At 45.4% G+C, this 21,467-nt stretch overlaps 1 protein-coding gene across 2 annotated transcripts in view; it reads left to right on the forward strand.

The window, feature by feature from the left end:
- Nucleotides 1–21,467, forward strand: part of LOC138667669 (membrane-spanning 4-domains subfamily A member 15-like) — a 173,848-nt gene that overhangs the window by 34,924 nt on the left and 117,457 nt on the right. For both annotated transcript variants that reach the window (XM_069755793.1, XM_069755794.1), the window contains exon 3: nucleotides 18,402–18,524. In XM_069755793.1, coding sequence (XP_069611894.1) covers nucleotides 18,402–18,524 — 123 coding nt within the window. The remainder of the gene's footprint in view (nucleotides 1–18,401; nucleotides 18,525–21,467) is intronic.

The raw sequence follows: 21,467 nt of genomic DNA on the forward strand, positions 1-21,467 counted from the left end.
GGCTATGTTGTGAGGTAAAATTTTAACCCCGTGCTTTCCAATTCACCAAACAATTTTGCCCCTATCTACACAATGCGAAAAATTGAAAGGAAAAGTGTAGGAGGCAAATTGACAGCTGCCAGATGTGAACAAGGGGGACTTAAAGAATGAGAGCGATGGCGCCAAAGAGTATATACCGTACAGTTGCTAAGGTGGGGCCCCGACATGGGATACTCACCACACACGGGGATATAAACACACACACAAAATGCGCCACACACTACCACATGATTGAACACATATTACCCTCAGCACACATTTCACCACAAATACACCAACCTCGCCACATAAAAGTCGAAACACAAAAGTCGCCACTCAAAACTCGCCACGCGCAGAACTCGCCACATGCAAAAACTAGGCTCTTGCAAAACTCGCCACAAGTGCAAAACTCACCTCATGGAAAACTCGCCACACGCAAAACTTGCACACGCGGAAAAATTGCCACATGCACAAAAGTTGCAACACATGCAAAAGTTGCCTCACACAAAACTTTCACATACTCAAAAGGCACCACACATAAAACTCGCCACGCGCAAAACTCGCCATGCGCAAAACTTGCTGCACACAACTTGCTACTCTAACCTGTCACATGCAACTCGACACACAAAAAGTTGCTACACGCATGTTGCCACACAAAACTCATCTCACAAAAGTCGCTACATGCATGTCGCCACACGCAACTCAACACACACAACTTGACAAACTAAACTCGCCCTAAAACACACACAAGTCTGGTATTATCCTTCAAAAATAAAAATCTGATTAATAAGCAGACAAACTACAACAAATGTACCATATAGGAAATACGGCAGCTGTCAGTCACATGACCTGTCTATTATGTGTATGTGTGAGCTAATATATACTGCCAGGGGCAGGGCTTCCTGTTGGCTGGGGATTTATCAGGCTGCCAATTTAGCTTACAAATACGGAGGTAAAAATAGTGAGCAAATAACGTGTGAACGAGGTCTAATGCAGGAGGAGATGACACACAGGTATATACTATATACAGGGGAGATGACACACAGATATATACTATATACAGGAGAGATTACACACAGGTATATACTATATAGAGGAGGAGATGACATACAGGTACATATATATACAGGAGGAGATGACACACAGGTATATACTATATACAGGAGCAGATGACCTACAGGTATATACTATATACAGGAGGAGATGACATACAGGTATATGCTATATATAGAAGATGACATGCAGGTATATACTATATACAGGAGGAGATGACACAGATATATACTATATACAGGGGAGATGACACACAGGTATATACTATATACAGGAGAAGATGACATACAGGTATATACTATATATAGAAGGAGATGACATTCAGGTATATACTATATATAGGGGAGATGAGACACAGCAGGTATATACTATATACAGGGGAGATGACATACAGGTATATACTATATACAGGAGATGACATACAGATGTATACTATATATAAGGGAGATGACAAACATGTATATACTGAGGTGATGAGGTGAAAATGAGAGGTGTGAGTGCAAAATGAGAGGAGTGAGGAAAAATAGTGGAGTGATCAGAAAATGACAGATGTCAGGTTGAAATGACAAGTGTTAGGGGGGAATGAGAGGAGTGAGGGAGAAAATGAGAGGTGGGAGGGGGAAAATGAAAGATGTGATTGGGAAAATGAGAGGCGTGATGGGAAAATAAGACAAGTGAGGTGCTATAACTAACCACAGATATTTACTATGCCCAGGCAACGCCGGGCTCTTCAGCTAGTATATATATATATATATATATATAGTCATTACAAACAGGGAGATCTATTTCAAGTGTTTATTTCTGTTTATGTTGATGATTATGACTTACAGCCAATGAAAGCACAAAAGTCATTATCTCACTTAATTAGAATACTTCAACACCAGCTTGAAAATGATTTTAAAATCCAAAATGTTGGCCTAGTGAAATGTATGTTCAGTAAATGCACTCAGTACTTGGTCAGGGCTCCTTTTGCATCAATTCCTGCATCAATTTGGAGTGGCATGGAGGCAATCAGCCTGTGGCACTGCTGAGGTGTTATGGAAGCCCAGGTTGCTTTGATAGCTGCCTTCAGCTTATCTGCATTATTGGGTCTGGTGTCTCTCATCTTCCTCTTGGCAATACCCGTAGATTCTCTATGGGGTTAAGGTCAGGAGAGTTTGCAGGTTAATCAAGCACAGTGATGCTGATATTGTTGTTTTTAAACCACTTATTGGTACTTTTGGCAGCGTGGACAGGTGCCAAGTCCTGCTGGACAATTAAATGTCCATCTCCATAAAGCTTGTTAGCAGAGAAAAGCATTAAGTGCTCTAAAATTTTCTGATAGATGACTGCGCTGACTTTGGTCTTGATAAAACACAGTGGACCTACCCCAGCAGATGATATAGCTCTCCAAACCATCACTGATTGTGGAAACTTCACACTAGACCTCAAGCAGCTTGGATTTTGTGCCTCTCCTCTCTTCCTTCAGACTCTGGGACCTTGATTTCCAAATGAAATGCAAAATTTACTTTCATCTGAAAACAACACCTTGGACCACTAAGTAACAGTCCAGTTCTTTTTCTCCTTGGCCCAGGTAAGACGCTTCTGGTCTATTGGTCATGAGTGGCTTCACACAAGGAATGCGACACTTGTAGCCAATGTCCTGGATACGTCTGTGTGTAGTGGCTCTTGAAGCAATGACTCCAGCAAACAGTCCACTCCTTGTAAATCTCCCCAAAATTTTTTAATGGCCTTTTCTTAACAATCTTTTCAAGGCTGCGGTTATCCTGGTTGCTTGTGCACCTTTTTCTGCCACACTTTTTCCTTCCACTCAACTTTCCATTAATATGCTTGGATACAGCACTCTGTGAAAATCCAGCTTTAGCAATGACCTTTTATGACTTACCCTCCTTGTGGAATGTGTCAATGACTGCCTTCTGGACATCGGTCAAGTCAGAAGTCTTCCCCGTGAATGTGAAGCCTACTGAAACAGACTAAGGGACCTCGTTAAATGCTTAGGAAGCTTTTGCAGGTGTTTTTTTGTTAATTATTCTAATTTACTGAGATAATGACTTTTGGGTTTTCATTGACTGTAAGCCATAGTCATCAACATTATCAGAAATAAACACTTGAAATAGATCAGGCTGCCGTCACACTAGCAGTATTTGGTCAGTATTTTACATCAGTATTTGTAAGCCAAAACCAGGAGTGGGTGATAACTGCAGAAGTGGTGCATATGTTTCTATTATACTTTTCCTCTATTTGTTCCGCTCCTGGTTTTGGCTTACAAATACTGATGTAAAATACTGACCAAATACTGCTAGTGTGACGGCAGCCTCACTCTGTTTATAATGACTCTATAATATATGAGTTTCACTGTTGGCATTGAAGAACTGAAATAAATTAACTTTTTGATGATATTCTAATTTTGTGAGAAGCACCTATAAGCTGATGTTTCTATTGGTAACATATTGGGTACATAACATTTTTTGATCTCACATTTATCCTGTGCTCTACACTGAGCACTTACATTTCCATCAGTTAGGGGTCGAGTTCCCGCTTCTGCACAGGGGGAATCTCGGGCCGTTTCTGCTGCGGTCTCCCATTCTCCTCCTGCCGCAGTGGGACCTGCTCAGCGGAGACGTCGGTCCTTGCGTCTGGCTCAGTCTCACTCTGTGCTTAGGCTTGCTGTTGCTTTTTTGGCATTAAAGCCAGTGCTGGGCAGCAGCGAGCGGACGCTTTTGGGACCAAGTCCTGCTTTTTCCCTTCTGAGCATGCCCAGGGTGAGATCTCCCGTTGGAGATCGAGGGTCACATGCTCAGATGCTGCAGCGGTTCCCATTGGTCCTCCTGGAAGGCCCTGAAAGGGCTAACTTCTGTGGCAGCTGCCCATTGGTCCTTTATTGGAAGGTCCTGAACGTACTGCAGCTATATAAGCTTCGCATGACCGCACGGCCATGCGCTAGTGTACATTTGTATACGTGTGTTTGTTGTGAGTGCAAGTCGTTCATTAAATACCTCTACCCTATTGTATGACTGTTCGCGTAAGGAGAATGACTGCTACCTAGCGCCCGACTAACCACTCAACGTGTTACACACGAATCAGCGTCTATTGCTGTGACCGCCAGTGCGGCGCCACGCATCAGTGGTGCGCTTCCTGACCCACGTCTGGTTGCTTAGTGGTGTCTGCCAGAACGGCACAGTTCGCACTTAGGTGCTCTAATTATATCAGTTACCTAACACACCCTGTTGTGGTGTTGTGCGCAAGTAGTCTGAACGGACTTCAAACCTGAGTCTTAGAATTGAGTTCGCTAACTCCTTGCTTGCACTCATTAGTGCGATATTGCGGACCTGTGGCTTTACAGGGTTCGTTTCCACCGCCATATAGCGCTGCCATTTATTAGCAGCAGGTTTTCACCTGCACGGTGGACCCCGGACTGCGAACGCACCAATATTATTTCACCTTATACAGCACTTGGTGCGTTCCGCCAGTCCTAACAGAGCACTAGCACCAGGGTCTGGCTAGTAAATGGCGGACGATCAGCGTTTACAGTGGTACATCCAGCAGCTGGAGGGAAGGTTGTCGGCTCTAGAGCGTTCAACCTCAGCTGTGGATGTCACTGCTGTCGCTGTTCAGGCTGCAAGTGTAGCCACAGCCAGTTTGTCCGCTGCCACCCCTGCTCCGACTATATCCCGTCTCCCGCTTCCTGACAAGTTTGCTGGTGACAGTAAACAATGTCGCGGATTCATAAGCCAGTGCTCCATACACCTCAAGCTCCTGGCGGGGCGTTTCCCTAGGGAACGGGCAAAAGTGGGATTTATTTTATCTTTCTTGTCGGGCAGGGCGTTGGAGTGGGCAATGCCACTTTGGGAGCGTGATGATCGTGTGGTTCAGAGTGCTCCTCTCTTTCTGGACGCTCTGAAGCAGGTCTTTTTGGGACCCAGTATTACCCACGATACCGCGCTCTAGTTATTGACAATTTCTCAGGGCTCGTCCGTGGTCAGCCAGTTTGCCGTCCAGTTCCGGACTCTAGCCTCAGAGTTAGAGTGGTCGGATAAAGCTCTAATTCCGGTATTCTGGAAGGGACTGGCAGACAACGTGAAGGACGCCTTGGCCACCAGGGAGATACCCGCCACACTGGAGGAGCTTATTTCTCTATCTACCCGCATCAACCTCCATTTTCACGAACGGAGGTTAGAGCAGACCCAGTGTAGGCAGAGGTTTAGACTGGCTCCCACCTTCGCCAGACCTCTTGAATCTCCCGTTCTGGCGTCCGACTCCCATGAGGCCATGGAGGTTTCTCGAGCGGGACCTAAGTCTCAGGCCGCTCGACTACCCATGGTTTGTAAATATTGTCACCAACTAGGACATTACACTAATAAATGTCCACGGCGGTCAGGAAAACGATCGCATCTAGTAACCATAGGGGGAGGTTCACTAGACACAGCGGCATTTTCCTCCAAACTGTCCTTTAAAGGGACAATCCTATTTGACTCATCCACTCTAACAGTCGAGGTTTGTGTGGATTCAGGAGCAGAGGGAAATTTCATGTCCTCTGCTTTTGCTCTGCGCCACGCTGTACCACTTGTTATGCTCGCCAAACCTGTAACTGTTAGAGTTGTGAATGGGTCGACACTTCCACAGCAAATCACACAACAGACTGTTCCTTTCTCGTTGTTCATGTCCCCTTCTCACCAGGAGATTATTTCCCTTCTTGTCCTTCCCGAGGGAATGGATGAGATTTTACTGGGAATACCCTGGCTCTGTTTCCACTCCCCACATATTGAGTGGTCCTCAGGGAGAATATTAGGTTGGAGTGAGTCTTGCATGGGCAGGTATGTGAATGGGTGTGTACAGGTTTCTACTACCGAGATACCCCCAGACCTTTCTTCTCTTCCCAAGTGCTACTGGGGTTATGCAGACATATTCTCTAAAAAGGCTGCAGAGACTCTACCGCCTCATCGCCCCTACGACTGTCCTATTGATCTCTTGCCTGGAGCGGAACCTCCTCGGGGAAGGGTATATCCCCTCTCCCTGAGACGGAGGCTATGTCTCAATATATTCAGGAGAATTTGGCAAGAGGGTTCATTAGGAAGTCAGTGTCTCCTGCAGGGGCAGGATTCTTCTTCGTACAGAAGAAGAACGGGGAATTACGTCCTTGCATTGATTACAGGGGTCTTAATGCTATCACCATTAAAAATAAGTACCCGTTGCCCTTGATTTCTGAGCACTTTGACAGGCCAATGGGAGCAAAGGTATTCACCAAACTAGATCTGCGGGCTGCCTACAACCTGATTCGCATCCGTGAGGGGCACGAATGGAAAACGGCTTTTAATACCAGGGATGGGCACTATGAGTATCTGGTGATGCCCTTTGGGCTCTGTAATGCCCCAGCCGTTTTTCAGGACTTTGTCAACGATATCTTCCGGGATATGCTTTCCACCTCGGTCGTAGTCTATCTGGATGATATTCTCATCTTCTCTCCAAATATTGACTCCCACCGGAGAGATGTTGGCAGAGTCTTCGAACTCTTACGGGCGAATTCCCTTTATGCAAAGTTGGAGAAGTGTGTGTTTGAGCAGGAGTCTTTACCTTTCCTGGGCTATATCATCTCCGCCCAGGGATTGGCTATGGATCCTGCCAAACTACAGGCTGTGATGGACTGGCAAGAACCCCATTCTCTTAAAGTGGTGCAGCGCTTTATGGGGTTCATAAATTACTATCACCAGTTCATTCCCCACTTCTCAACTTTGGTAGCTCCCTTGGTATCCCTCACCAAGAAAGGAGCGAATCCCAAATTGTGGTCAGAAGAGGTCTCCAAGGCATTCACTTCTATAAAGTCTCATTTTGCTAGCGCTCCCATCTTACATCGCCCCGATGTGGATAAGCCATTCCTAATGGAGGTGGATGCCGGAGCAGTCCTCTATCAAAAGGATGCTCAAGGTCGGAAGCATCCATGCTTCTTCTTCTCAAAGACTTTCACACCAGCGGAGAGAAATTACTCCATCGGGGATAGGGAGTTGCTAGCAATGAAGTTGGCCTTTTCGGAGTGGAGACATCTTTTTGAAGGTGCTCGGTTTCCCTTCCAAGGACCACAAAAATTTGGTCTATTTGAGTACAGCCCAGCGGCTGAATTCTCATCAGGCCAGATGGTCCTTGTTTTTCTCCCGGTTCCACTTCACTCTCCATTATCTCGCCGGGGAGAAGAACATTCGTGCTGATGCTCTCTCTCGCTCCCTTGTGTCAACTGAGGAGGAGGAAGAGGAGCCTCGGCTTATTGTCCCTTCAGAGAGTCTGAGAACCGTAGCCCCGGTTTCGCTAGAGTCTATGCCTCCGGGTAAGACTTTTGTTCCCATCAATTTGCAACCGGAGGTTCTCTCTTGGGCTCATTCGTCCAGAGTGGATGGACACTTTGGGGCAAAGAGGACATCTGAGTTGCTGGCGAGAATGTACTGGTGGCCACATATGGTTCGTGACGTCGGAGACTATGTTCGGGCATGCGTCTCCTGTGCCAAAAATAAGTCTCTCTGACAACGGCCAGCTGGATTGTTATATCCTCTGCCGGTGGCAGACAGGCCCTGGTAGACGGTCGGGATGGACTTTGTGGTGGGTTTGCCCAAGTCACGTGGCTGTACCGTCATTTGGGTGATCACCGACCATTTTTCTAAAATGGTGCATTTGGTGCCGCTTCCTCAGCTACCTTCTGCACGGGCCTTGGCAGCATTGTTTATTAAACATATCTTCCGCCTTCACGGTATGCCGGACAAAATTGTCAGTGATCGGGGTCCCCAGTTTGCGTCTCGGTTCTGGAGAGAGCTTTGTCATCTTCTCAGTATTGAGTTAAATCTCTCTTCTGCCTATCATCCCTAGACGAATGGGTTGGTAGAGAGAGCCAACCAGACCTTGGTCACATATCTGCGACATTTTGTCTCTGCTAGGCAAGATGACTGGGCATCTTTGCTATCGTGGGCGGAATTTGCTCTGAACAACGCTGTAGCCGACTCCACTGGACAGACTCTATTCCTCCTTAACTATGGTCAGCATCCGCGGGTACCTGTGCCCATGCCCGTGTCTTCCGCCGATTCCAGGGTGGCAGACTGGGCTGTGGAGGCACGGGACATTTGGGATCGCACTTAGGATGCCATTCGGGCTCCGCAGCTCATTGCTGCCTTCAAGCGTAGCGAGGTCCAAGGAGGGGGGGGGCCCTAGGGGGGGGTAATGTTAGGGGTCGAGTTCCCGCTTCTGCACAGGGGGAATCTCGGGCCGTTTCTGCTGCAGTCTCCCATTCTCCTCCTGCCGCAGTGGAACCTGCTCTGCGGAGACGTCGGTCCTTGCGTATGGCTCAGTCTCACTCTGTGCTTAGGCTTGCAGTTGCTTTTCCAGCTTTTGCCATTAAAGCCAGTGCTGGGAAGCAGCGAGCGGACTAAGTCCTGCTTTTTCCCTTCTGAGCATGCCCAGGGTGAGATCGAGGGTCACATGCTCAGATGCTGCAGCGGTTCCCATTGGTCCTCCTGGAAGGCCCTGAAAGGGCTAACTTCTGTGGCAGCTGCCCATTGGTCCTTTATTGGAAGGTCCTGAACGTACTGCAGCTATATAAGCTTCGCATGACCACATGGCCATGCGCTAGTGTACATTTGTATACGTGTGTTTGTTGTGAGTGCAAGTCGTTCATTAAATACCTCTACCCTATTGTATGACTGTTCGCGTAAGGAGTATGGCTGCTACCTAGCGCCCGACTAACCACTCAATGTGTTACACACGAATCAGCGTCTATTACTGTGACCGCCAGTATGGCGCAACGCACCAGTAGTGCGCTTTCTGACCCACGTCTGTTTGCTTAGTGGTGTCTGCCAGAACGGCACAGTTCGCACTTAGGTGCTCTAATTATATCAGTTACCTAACACACCCAGTTGCAGTGTTGTGCGCAAGTAGTCTGAACGGACTTCAACCCTGAGTCTTGGGATTGAGTTTGCTGACTCCTTGCTTGCACTCATTAGTGCGGTATTGTGGACCTGTGGCTTTACAGGGTTCATTTCCACCGCCATATAGCGCTGACATTTACTAGCAGCAAGTTTTCACCTGCACGGTGCACCTTAGGCTAGGTTCAGATTGCGTTAGTGCAATCCGTTTAGCGCCTAGCGCTAGCGGATTGCGCTAACGCAATGTGATATAAAGGGGTCGCGTTAAATATCCCCGCTCTCGCAGATCGCAGATCTGCGAGAGTGGGGAACGGACCGCAGGCGCGCCTCGGACGCTGCAAGCAGCGTCCGCGGCGCTACAAAACACCGGCACATCGCTAGTGATGCGCGTCCCCATTGCTGTTAATGGGCGTGCTAACGGACGCGTTGCACGGCGTTAATTTCGCCATGCAACGCTGTCCGTTAGCGCCGTCCCATTAATGCAATGGGAACCTAGCCTTATACTTGGTGCGTTCCGCCAGTCCTAACACCATCTAAGTCTCCAAAAATTGTGATTCAGACGAAACACTTGATGGAACCACTCAGTATAATAAAGCAGACAGAGTCACATTGGACTCCTTTTGGCGTCTGTTCTGCTGATGTCCTGTCTCTTTAGGCATGCTTACAAATGTGGTTGGCCACACTTTTGTGCACTAAAAACATGCCTAGGGATGATTTTTTTTATTCTGTGTGTCTTTTCTGTGCAAAAAACGAAGTGCCTTATAGTTTCAGCTAAGTGGAATGGATTTATAGCCCACTGTGCTATTGTTTACTATGCATAAACTGACCTGGGGTGCACCGCGTTTATGTGCTGATTTTCCTCATAGAATTATGCAGCGCCCCAGAGACCTGGTCTTTGCAGTAATGTCGCTCTGCCACTAAGGGGAGTGATGGTACATCTGATGGCACTAAAGGAGTTCATCTGACCAGGTATCACCAGTACACATTACACTTCACACTCCGGCCACTAGGGGGAGCAAAAGGTTTTATTTATTAGGCCACTCCTCACACTGGTAAAACTAGGGGTTGGATAGGAAGTTAGAACAGAAGCTGACTGGGTTTTGCCCAGGCAACATCCCGTGGCAGGGGATGTTGCGGGGGAGACTTCAGGGGAGTCCCTGTTAGGCGTGGGAACCTGGCAGAGACTTAGCGACAAGAACAGAACGAAACGGAACCGCGCCTGCACTACCTTGCAGCGGTATCCTTAGAAAGGACACGAAGCGAAGGATATTGTGGACAGTAAGAAACGAGATCTAGCACAAAGGAGAGCCAGTAGGAGTCGTGCCCCGAGAACGGCAACATCCTACTGAGGCGCGTAGCCGGTGCCCGGAACACCGAGGAAGTAACTGACTTTATGCCTTACTTCAAATACCGCAGGACAGTTAATTATAGGTTGGCTGTCTACCTTACATCACCTAAGCAGACATAGGGGGCAACCGTGGAGAGGGGCGTCTCTAGGGTCCCAGAATAGCTCTGAGCCTACCCGTCAAACGGGTGCGTCCTAGCCATAACAAACTTGGGGGACGGAGAATAGAAAGAACGAGAAAGAACTAGAAAGAACTGGAAAGAACGAGAACAGAAGTTGTGTGGACTATCCCGAATGCTCAGCAGGGAAGCACTACAACACACAGGCGCTAGTGGTAGGCAACGATTTCCACCTGCAAAGGGAACTCTGGATGTGCCTTCGGACTGGCCGGTCTCAGACAGCCCTGTTAACAGTGCTCTGGATTGAGGATCCTGAAGTCACCAGTAAAGAGGTAAGGAGACTGCAACCCTGTGTCCTCGTTATTGACTGCACCTCACACCATCGCCACCTACACCACTGGGAAGCCCTGGGGACTCACTTCCCATGTGGGAAGGTGTACCATCTAGCTGCCATCACATCACCCCAGTGGACCCCAAGCAGCGTCGGTCACCCTAACCGAATACCACAGGTGGCGTCATGAAACCTTGACAGACTCGTATCACCTTTTATTGGACGCCCCTTAGCGGGGTCACGGACAGGGTCCAGCCACCGTGACATCCACAGAACTGAGCCAGAGAGGACCGGTACCGAGTAACCCGCGGCCCTGCGTCTGGGGGCGCTCCAACTATATTAAAATGCAGAAACTCCACAGTTAAAAACCTCATAAGTGTCTTTAGAGTGACTCCTCTGAGGAAACAAATTAAAAATACATGTAATTCGCACATAACTGTATCAATAAAGTTTTGTGAAAGCCAAACACCAAGAAGTATAAAAAACAAAGCAGCTTACCATAACATACTAAAAAGAAGAGAACACACGATGCAAAGCCCATGTACAAAAACACACTCACAAAAACAACTGAAAAACACAAGTAACCTAATTTACATAACAATGGGGAACACAATTTTCATTTAGTTAAACATGATGCTTGTTTTGACTAACTTTTGGCTTCTTAATCTAAAAGTGACCCCAGTTTTTCTCTATCACAACAACTTTTTAAGCTACAGGATACCCTCTCTTTGACTCCAAAGCCAGACAACATGTATATCCAATGGAAAATAATGCAAAAAATAACCTGAATATGTTTTTTAAAAGCTATTTTGTTCATACAAAGGACATATTGTTACTGTAAGTCAAGTTGTGTGCAAGTAGTAACGTTAGGGTACGTTCCCACGATCAGTATTAGGACTCATACTCACTTGCGAGAAAAACGGACGAGTGCCATCCGATAAAAAATCAGATTGCACTCGGACCAATGTTATTCAATGGGAGACATCTCATTTGCGATTTTTTTCTCAGCCAAAATTGGACTGAGAAAAAAATCACAGCATACTGCGATTCGCTGTGTATCTCGGACGGGACTCGCCAATGTAAATCAATGGGTGCGAGAAAAAAAAAGAAATCGCACAGCACTCGCACTATGCGAGTGCTGCGCGATTTTTATTCACCGGTGTCCTTTGAAAAGCTGGCAATTCTTGCGTACAGCAAAATCACACTGACAGGTTAAGAATAGAATAGATAGAATACATATACTGTATACACATGGAATACATATATATATATATATATATATATATCAGTGGCACACATATATACAGGGTGGGCCATTTATATGGATACACCTAAATAAAATGGGAATGGTTGGTGATATCAACTTCCTGTTTGTGGCACATTAGTATATGGGAGGGGGAAAACTATTCAAGATGGGTGGTGACCCATTTTGGATCCATCTTTAATTATTTCAATGGGAAGAGGGTCATGTGACACATCAAACTTATTGAGAATTTCACAAGAAAAACAATGTGTGCATGGTTTTATTGTAACTTTATTCTTTCATGAGTTATTTACAAGTTTATGACCACTTATAAAATGTGTTCAAAGTGCTACCCATTGTGTTGGATTGTCAATGCAACCCTCTTCTCCTACTCTTGACACACTGATAGCAACACTGCAGAATAAATGCTAGCACAGGCTTCCAGTATCACCGCAGAATAAATGCTAGCACAGGCTTCCAGTATCCGTTGTTTCAGATGTTGCACATCTCTTATCTTCACAGCATTGCAATTGCCTTCAGATGACCCCAAAGATAAAAGTCTAAGGGGGTCAGATTGGGAGACCTTGATGGCCATTCATCTGGTCCACGATGACCACTCCACTTTCCAGGAAACTGTTCATGTAGGAATGCTTGGACTTGAGACCCAAGATGGTGCACCACCACATTATGGGTGTCAGAAATGGAAACCTGAAAAACAGAAAAAGACAGAAATAAACACAAGAGGTCCTTCACTCACCAATGTATTTGTAAAAATGTTCCCACAAAGCTCTTACCCGTCACCTGTGAAAAGCAGGAACTTTACTGCTAATCACAGTCGCCAGGGCAAGATTCTGGAAACGTGGACTACATTGGAGCTTTGTGAGAACATTTTTGGTTATGAATTGGTGAATGAAGGACTGTCTTGTGTTTATTTCTGTCTTTTTATGTTTTTTAGGTATCCATTTCTGGACACTAAAATCCCACATGCTAGATATCACTGAATGAAATATTCCAGTTGCAAATCTTTATTCATTACATAGTGGAATGTGTTGAGAACAATAAAACCTAAAAATGATCAACATAAATCACAACTAATATCCCACGGAGGTCTGGAGTTGGAATGATGCTAAAAATCAAAGTGGAAAATGAAGTTACAGGCTGATCCAACTTCAGTGCAATTGCCTCAAGACAAGGAAATGATGCTCAGTAGTGTGTGTGGCCTCCACGTGCCTGTATGATCTCCCTACAATGCCTGAGCATGCTCCTGATGAGGCGGCGGATGGTCTCCTGAGGGATCTCCTCCCAGACCTGGGCTAAAGCATCCGCCAACTCCTGGACTGTCTGTGGTGCAGCGTAACGGTGGATGGTGCGAGACATGATGTCCCAGATGTGTTCAATCGCATTCAGGTCTGGGGAACGGGCGAGCCAGTCCATAGCTGCAATGCCTTCATCTTGCAGGAACTGCTGACACACTCCATCCACATGAGGTCTGGCATTGTCCTACATTTATGCAAAACCCAGGGCCAACAGCATATGGTCTCACAAGGTCTCATCTTGGTACCTAATGGTTGTCAGGCTACCTCAGGCGAGCACATGGAGGGCTGTGGGGCCCTCCAAAGAAATGCCACCCCACACCATTACCGATGCACTGCCGAACTGGTCATACTGAAGGATGTTGCAGGCAGCTGATCGCTCTCCATGGTGTCTCCAGACTCTGTCATTTCTGTCACATGTGCTCAGTGTGAACCTGCTTTTATCTGTGAAGAGCACAGGGCGCCAGTGGTGAATTTGCCAATCCTGGTGTTCTGTGGCAAATGCCAAGCATCCTGCACGGTGCTGGGCTGTGAGCGCAACCCGCATCTGTGGATATTGGGCTCTCAGACCATCCAAATGGAGTCGTTTCTAACTGTTTGTGCAGACACATGCGCATTTGTGGCCTGCTTGAGGTCATTTTGCAGGGCTCTGGCAATGGTCCTCCTGTTCTTCTTTGCACAAAAGCTGAGGTAGCGGTCCTGCTGCTGGTTTGTTGCCCTTCTATGGCCCCCTCCACCTCTCCTGGCGCACTGGCCTGTCTCCTGGTAGTGCCTCCAACCTCTGGACACTACGCTGACAGACACAGCAAACCTTCTTGCCACAGCTCGCATTGATGTGGCATCCTGGATGAGCTGTACTACCTGAGTCACTTGTGTGGGTTGTCAAGTCCGTTTCATGCTACCACGAGTGTGAAAGTACAACAAACATTCAAAAGTGACTAAAACATCAGCCAGAAAGCATTGGTACTGAGATGTGGTCTGTGGTCCCCACCTGCAGAGCCACTCCTTTATTTAGTGTGTCTTGATAACTGGCAATAATTTCTATCTGTTGTCTATTCTATTTGCACAAACAGTTGCTTCCTAAGTGGACACTTTGATTTCACAGAAGTTTGATTTACTTTGAGTTATATTCTGTTGTTTAAGTGTTCCATTTGTTTTTTGAGCAGTGTGTGTGTATATATATATATATATATATATATATATATACATATTTATTTATTACAGACCAAAAGTTTGGACACACCTTCTCATTTAAACATTTTTCTGTATTTTCATGACTATGAAAATTGTACATTCACACTGAAGGCATCAAAACTATGAATTAACACATGTGGAATTATATACTTAACAAAAAAGTGTGAAACAACTGAAATTATGTCTTATATTCTAGGTTCTTCAAAGTAGCCACCTTTTGCTTTGATGACTGCTTTGCACGCTCTTGGCATTCTCTTGATGAGCTTCAAGACGTAGTCACCGGGAATGGTTTTCACTTCACAAGTGTGTCCTGTGAGGTTTAATAAGTGGAATTTCTTGCTTTATAAATGGTGTTGGGACCATCAGTTGTTTTGTGCAGAAGTCTGGTGGATACACCGCTGATAGTCCTACTGAATAGACTGTTATAATTTGTATTATGGAAAGAAAAAAGCAGCTAAGTAAAGAAAAACGAGTGGCCATCATTACTTTAAGAAATGACGGTCAGTCAGTCTGAAAAATTGGGAAAACTTTGAAAGTGTCCCCAAGTGCAGTGGCAAAAACCATCAAACGCTACAAAGAAACTGGCTCACATGAGGACCGCCCTAGGAAAAGAAGACCAAGAGTCACCTCTGCTTCTGAGGATAAGTTAATCTGAGTCACCAGCCTCAGAAATCGCAGGTTAACAGCAACTCAGATTAGAGACCAGGTCAATGCCACACATATATATAGCAGCAGACTCATCTCTATAACAACTGTTAAGAGGAGACTTTGTGCAGCAGGCCTTCATGGTAAAATAGCTGCTAAGAACAGGCAACAAGCAGAAGAGACTTGTTTGGGCTAAATAACACAAGGAATGGACATTAGACCAGTGGAAATCTGTGCTTTGGTCTGATGAGTCCAAATTTGAGATCTTTGGTTCCAACTGCCGTGTCTTTGTGCGACACAGAAAAGGTGAACAAATGGATTCTACATGCCTTGTTCTCACCGTGAAGCATGGAGGAGGAGGTGTGATGGTGTGGGAGTGCTTTGCTGTTGACACTGTTGGGGATTTATTCAAAATTTAAGGGATACTGAACCAGTATGGCCACCACAGCATCATGCAGCGGCATGCTATTCCATCCGGTTTGCGTTTAGTCGGACCATCATTTATTTTTCAACAGGACAATGACCCCAAACACACCTCCAGGCTGTGTAAGAGCTTTTTGACCAAGAAGGAGAGGGATGGGGTTCTACGCCAGATGACCTAGCCTCCACAGTCACCAGACCTGAACCCAATCAAGATGGTTTGGGGTGAGCTGGACCACAGAGTGAAGGCAAAAGGGCCAACAAGTGCTAAGCATCTCTGGGAACTCCTTCAAGAATTGTCATGGAGCTACCGTGACAGAGAGGTTCCAGAGAACCGCAGCGCTCTGGGCCTCGTTCACACACAGTGATCAGAAGCTCTTCTCCTGTATTCTGACCTGGCTGCTTTGTGCCAGCAATGCAGGAGTTAACCTTGTTGCTGAGTTGCTGTGAGCTGGGTCTCTCAGCTGAAGTGGATTTTGTAATCTCCTCCTCTATATAGACCTAGCCTGGACTACAGCTATTGTCAGTGATCAGTTCTGCTGCCTGGCTTGGAGAGTGAAGGAGTGTGATATTAAGGAGCTTGGAGGTTTATTTACAGAGATTGGTGTCTGCTGTTTTGGTTGCATGTTAAACCTGTTTTCCTTCCTAGTTTTTTCCTTCTCTTCCCTTCTCTGTCTTACCTCTGTGGTTGTGTGAGCATTTGGTGAGTTTGAGACTTTTAGTTACCTTGTATGTATACCCTGTTATTTGTTGTATTTATACACTGGAGCAGTCCTCCTCCCTTGGGGGGAGAGGGGGGCCACTGATAGGGTTTGCACAGGAGATAGGCATACGCTGGCGGCTCAGGCCTCCTAACCATCATAGGTACCCCTGAGATAAGCGAAAGCCAGGGCCCCATTATAGTGGCAGGGACAGGTGCGGGTCCCAGTACGCCGTCCTGCCCCTTTATCTCTGTACACGGCGTGACAAGAATGTTGGAAGACCATTCCTAGTGACTACCTCTTGAAGCTCATCAAGAGAATGCCAAGAGTGTGCAAAGCAGTCATCAAAGCAAAAGGTGGCTACTTTGAAGAACCCAGAATATAAGACATAATTTCAGTTGTTTCACACTTTTTTGTTAAGTATATAATTCCACATGTGTTAATTCATAGTTTTGAGGCCTTCTGTGTAAATGTACAATTTTCATAGTCATGAAAATACAGAACAATCTTTAAATGAGAAGGTGTGTCCAAACTTTTGTATATATATATACACACCTATACTATGTGTATACATTAATTTAATCTATTCTATTCTTTCTAGACTGTCAGAGTGATTTTACCATTCACCACACTGAATTGCCGGCTTTTCAAATGGACACCAGTGAGTATTTCTCGCAAGTCACACTGATGGTCCGTGTGGTATGCGAGTTTTTCTCTCACACATAGACTTTTATTGGCTTGTCTCGGCCGATATACGGTGCAAATCGCAGCATCCTGCGATTTCACTTGCACGTATAATACGGCCGAGAAAAAAACTGATGATGAGAGCTGCCTCATAGATTAACATTGGGCCGAGTGCTATGCGATATTTTCTTGCATAGTACTCATCCGTATTCCTCTCTAGTATGATTCCAGCCTAATGGTCAGACTCTTCTGGAACAGAGGCCCTATCAGAGTCTGAAGTTCCTCCATCTGCCTCATTATAGTGAGGAGTTCCATCTGAGGTTTCGTCTGAATAACTTTTTTGTAGGTTTACACGGAAAACCCTGATGCCGTTCACTTATATATCACTTGTAAGTGATATATAAGTGATAAGACAGCTTTATTGTTTGGGTCAGTGCAATTACAGCAATACCAGATTTCCATTTTTTTATGTTTTGTTACTTTTACACACTGCAAATCCTTTTTATGAAAAAAAAAAAACTTTCATAGCCATTTTCTGAGAGCTATTACTTTTAAATTTTTTGGCCAACAGAGCTTTATGATGACTTAATTTTTGTAGTATGAGTTGAAATTTTTATTGGTATAGATTTTTATTCAATTTTATTTTGTGTGTCAGCATGATGAAGATCTATATTTTTGCAAGGTGTTTTTACTGAATAAATAATGCAGGAGTTTATAGTTTGAGTAATTCCAGATGTGACAATACTAATTATACTTGTACTGTACTTTTTTATTTTGACATAAAAGTTGCATTGTTAGTTTTAGAACGGGTTTCCTTAATTTTTTTCATGATTTTTTTTTCTTGCTTTTTAATATTTTTGCAAATTGTGTTGATTTTTTTTCTCTTTTACTTTTTCAGTTAGTCCCACTATAGGCCATGAATAAATTTTACTTTGATCGCTAGTCTCATGCACAACAGTACTAGAGTTAGGCTAGGGTCACACTTGCGAGAAACTTGCACCTGAATACCCGGTACTGCCGCCTGCACTCGGGTCCGGAGTGTGCGGCTGCATGCATTTCTATGCAGCTGAATGCTTCAGTCCGAGGGATGGCGGTAGTGCCGGGTATTGAGGTGCGAGACTCGTGCAAATTTCTCGCACATGTGACTCCGGCCTTAAAGTTAGAGTTCTAGATATTGCTGTCATGGCAGAGGCATTTAAGGGGTTAAACAGCCCAGACTGGTTCTAAAGCAGAACGGAACCAAAGCATCAAGGTATCAGCTGTCATTTACAGCCAATTCTAGCGGCATTTTTTGCCCATCAGGTGGCTGTGGAATAAATCACTCAGCAGTCTTTAAGGGGTTAAAGACGTTTCTTCATCAATCATAATAGTGCATAACACGCTGCTTAAGGAAATTTAAAAACTGATTTGATGGTAAATTATATTTCTTATTCACAGATTATTCAGATTACAATGGCCTTTATCCAAGTTGCTTTTGGGACAATCCTTGTGTGCACTGAAGGAGTTTATAATCTCAGTTTGACTACAGAAATAGCTATACATTTTTGGGGTGCAGCTATTGTAAGTATTAATAGACTGATCTGGAAATTTCTTAAAATTACACCTGTAAAAATCAGTCTATAATTTTGTGAAAGTGTATGTTATATTTGACTTATTACACGCTGATAATTTGCCAATTGATTATTGGCTGTGTAAATGTCTGCTGATCACATATTTATTGTTAATTTAAAAATATTTTTTGTTGGCAGCTCCTCTTCCTATATGATTTAGGGATATGTTGCAGCACTGACAATATCCAGACTCTGTGGGGACCAAACAATTTTATTAGTGATCTTTCCTCTCCTGTTGGCGTGAGTGACATCATTAGTAAACGCGGCGACACCTTTGGCCTTTTGCAAATTTCGGTGTCCTTGGCATTGTACAATGAAGCCTGAATATGGGCTCCTCAGCTATATAGCTGTACTGCACATGCGATGGGAGCCGCAGTGACACTGGATACATCCAGCCTTGGGATTTGCAAAGATTTGGTGCTAGCTGCTGGTTCACTTGCGTGACTGCTGTTTCTTTGGGCATGCACAGCGCACCACTCTGGGGAACCTGAGATTTTCAAAGAGGTGATGACTCTTAGCAATCATGTCAGTCACGCACACGGGGATGTGATAACATGATTAATGTGGGGAAAACAAAACCTCCATGACTAATCACTCACTAATTAGAATATGACAAGCCCAGTTATAATTTATTTTATGCCACAGGAATTACATAAAGGGCTTAATAAAGACATAGTGGCATTCTGGGGCCTGGTGAAGCTGAAAGGTTCATTTAAGGGATAGTTATCTTAATACACGCTCATTGGAATTATGCACACAATCCTGCCTTTGGCTGTGTTTAACTGAAGTGCTTTTTAAATACATCTTCTGTAATTAAAGCATTTTTTAATTTTACAGCTGAAGTGATATTACTAATGTAAGTTCCCTGCCCCTAGTCTTATACTTACCAGCCACTGTCTTCATCTATTATAAGCCGCTCCGCTCATCTACAATTTGTGACCTGCTCTATTGTCTCAGTGTTTGATGGGTGATGCAGAAGTCACAAGTAAATGAAAGTCTATGAGAGCCAGAATAAGGCCAGGACAAGGGTTTCATAAACTCCTACACTGAGAACTTGTCATCATTACCTCTAACTTCTGGTCAGTCAGAAGCTACGGTCATAAGTTGGCACGGGATGACCAAAGCAGTGCTGAAGAGCTGAAGACAGCATCTGGTAAGTATAACACTAGGGTGAGGGAATTTACATTAATGCACCACTCCAGTGCTGAAATTAAAAAAAACTGCTGGAGTGGTGCTTTTACAGAGTTTCAAGTTTTATGATTTTCTGTTGAATGGATCAGCAAACTCGCCCCTTCAACCTTCTTATAGCTTCCTGCCGGCTATGCTTTGGCTTCACCTAGGTGCATCAGCAAAGTATTTATTCACAGATACTTCCAGAATCCAACCTACACTTTGCCTCAATTCCACTCTTCACTGTTTCAGGGTCCCCACTGCTATCTGCTTGTACCCCTGGTAGGGGCGGACATACCACATGTGTAGCAGGTGCGGCTGCACCAGGGCCCAGAGGTGGAGGGGTCCCCTGCATGGTGGCTAATAATTAGGGCAATCTGATCTGTTTATCCGGCCCCAAGGCACTGGTGGTCTCCTGGCCAGATTGCACTCCTGTGCGGCGGGCAGGGAGATGTCCCTGCAATCCATCAAGCTTCCTGGCCGTGCTTCCTGTATCACACAGCAGTCAGCAGCGTGGCTGGATGACATCATCATTCAGCACCGCGGCAGTGCCAGAGAGCGGAAGCTGCCAGCGATGGTGATGCTGCAGTTGCGGGAGAGTGTGTTTGTGTTGTGGCTGCGGGAGAGCGTGCATGAGGTGGGAGGTGGGTTCGTGTGTATGTGTAGAGATGAGTGGTGGTGTGTGCGTGCGTAGAGCTGTGGGGGAAGGTGCAGGGAGGTGAATGGTGCTGTGTGTGACTGTGTGTATGATCTGGTGGTTTAGGAGCAACATGGAACGAGCTCTGAAGGACGTGTGTTGTGAATTCTGTGGCTGAATTCACTCCTGTGGTCACAAGTGGTACTGCAGCTTCTGAGCTTCCTCCCTCAGGTGTTCTGGTGAGCTCGTTAACTGCTTCATTACTTAACTCCGCCTGATGCTGCTATCCTTGCTCCTTGTCAATGTTTCAGTGTTGGATCTGAGCTTCTCCTGATTGTTCCTGTGACCTGCTGCTCTGTATAGCTAAGTGCTTTTTGCTTTTTTGTTGCTTTTTTTCTGTCCAGCTTGTCTTTTGTTTTGCTGGAAGCTCTGAGACGCAAAGGGTGTACCGCCGTGCCGTTAGTTCGGCACGGTGGTTTTTTTTTGCCCCCTTTGCGTGGTTTTGCTTTAGGGTTTTTTGTAGACTGCAAAGTTCGCTTTACTGTCCTCGCTCAGTCCTAGAATATCGGGCCCCACTTTGCTGAATCTATTTCATCCCTACGTTTTGTCTTTTCATCTTACTCACAGTCATTATATGTGGGGGGCTGCCTTTTCCTTTGGGGAATTTCTCTGGGGCAAGTCAGGCCTATTTTTCTATCTTCAGGCTAGCTAGTTTCTTAGGCTGTGCCGAGTTGCCTAGGTAGTTGTTAGGCGCAATCCACAGCCGCTTTTAGTTGTGTTTAGGATAGGATCAGGTATGCAGTCTACAGAGTTTCCACGTCTCAGAGCTCGTTCTTGTATTTTTGGGTATTTGTCAGATCACTGTGTGCGCTCTGATCGCTAAGCACACTGTGTTTCTGGATTGCCTTCATAACACCTGTCATTAGCAAACATAACAGTACAAGGAGCCAAACTAATGATTCTCAATAGAGGGAAAGAAAAAGTTCTGACATCATTTTTTTTTTTTTTCTGCTCTGTGTTCATTTTTTTTTTTTTCCCCTAGACATTTGGGTGATTCTGGACACAGGTGTGGACATGGATATTCAG

Source organism: Ranitomeya imitator, chromosome 2 (assembly GCF_032444005.1).
Source record: "Ranitomeya imitator isolate aRanImi1 chromosome 2, aRanImi1.pri, whole genome shotgun sequence".
Taxonomy (NCBI): domain Eukaryota; kingdom Metazoa; phylum Chordata; class Amphibia; order Anura; family Dendrobatidae; genus Ranitomeya; species Ranitomeya imitator.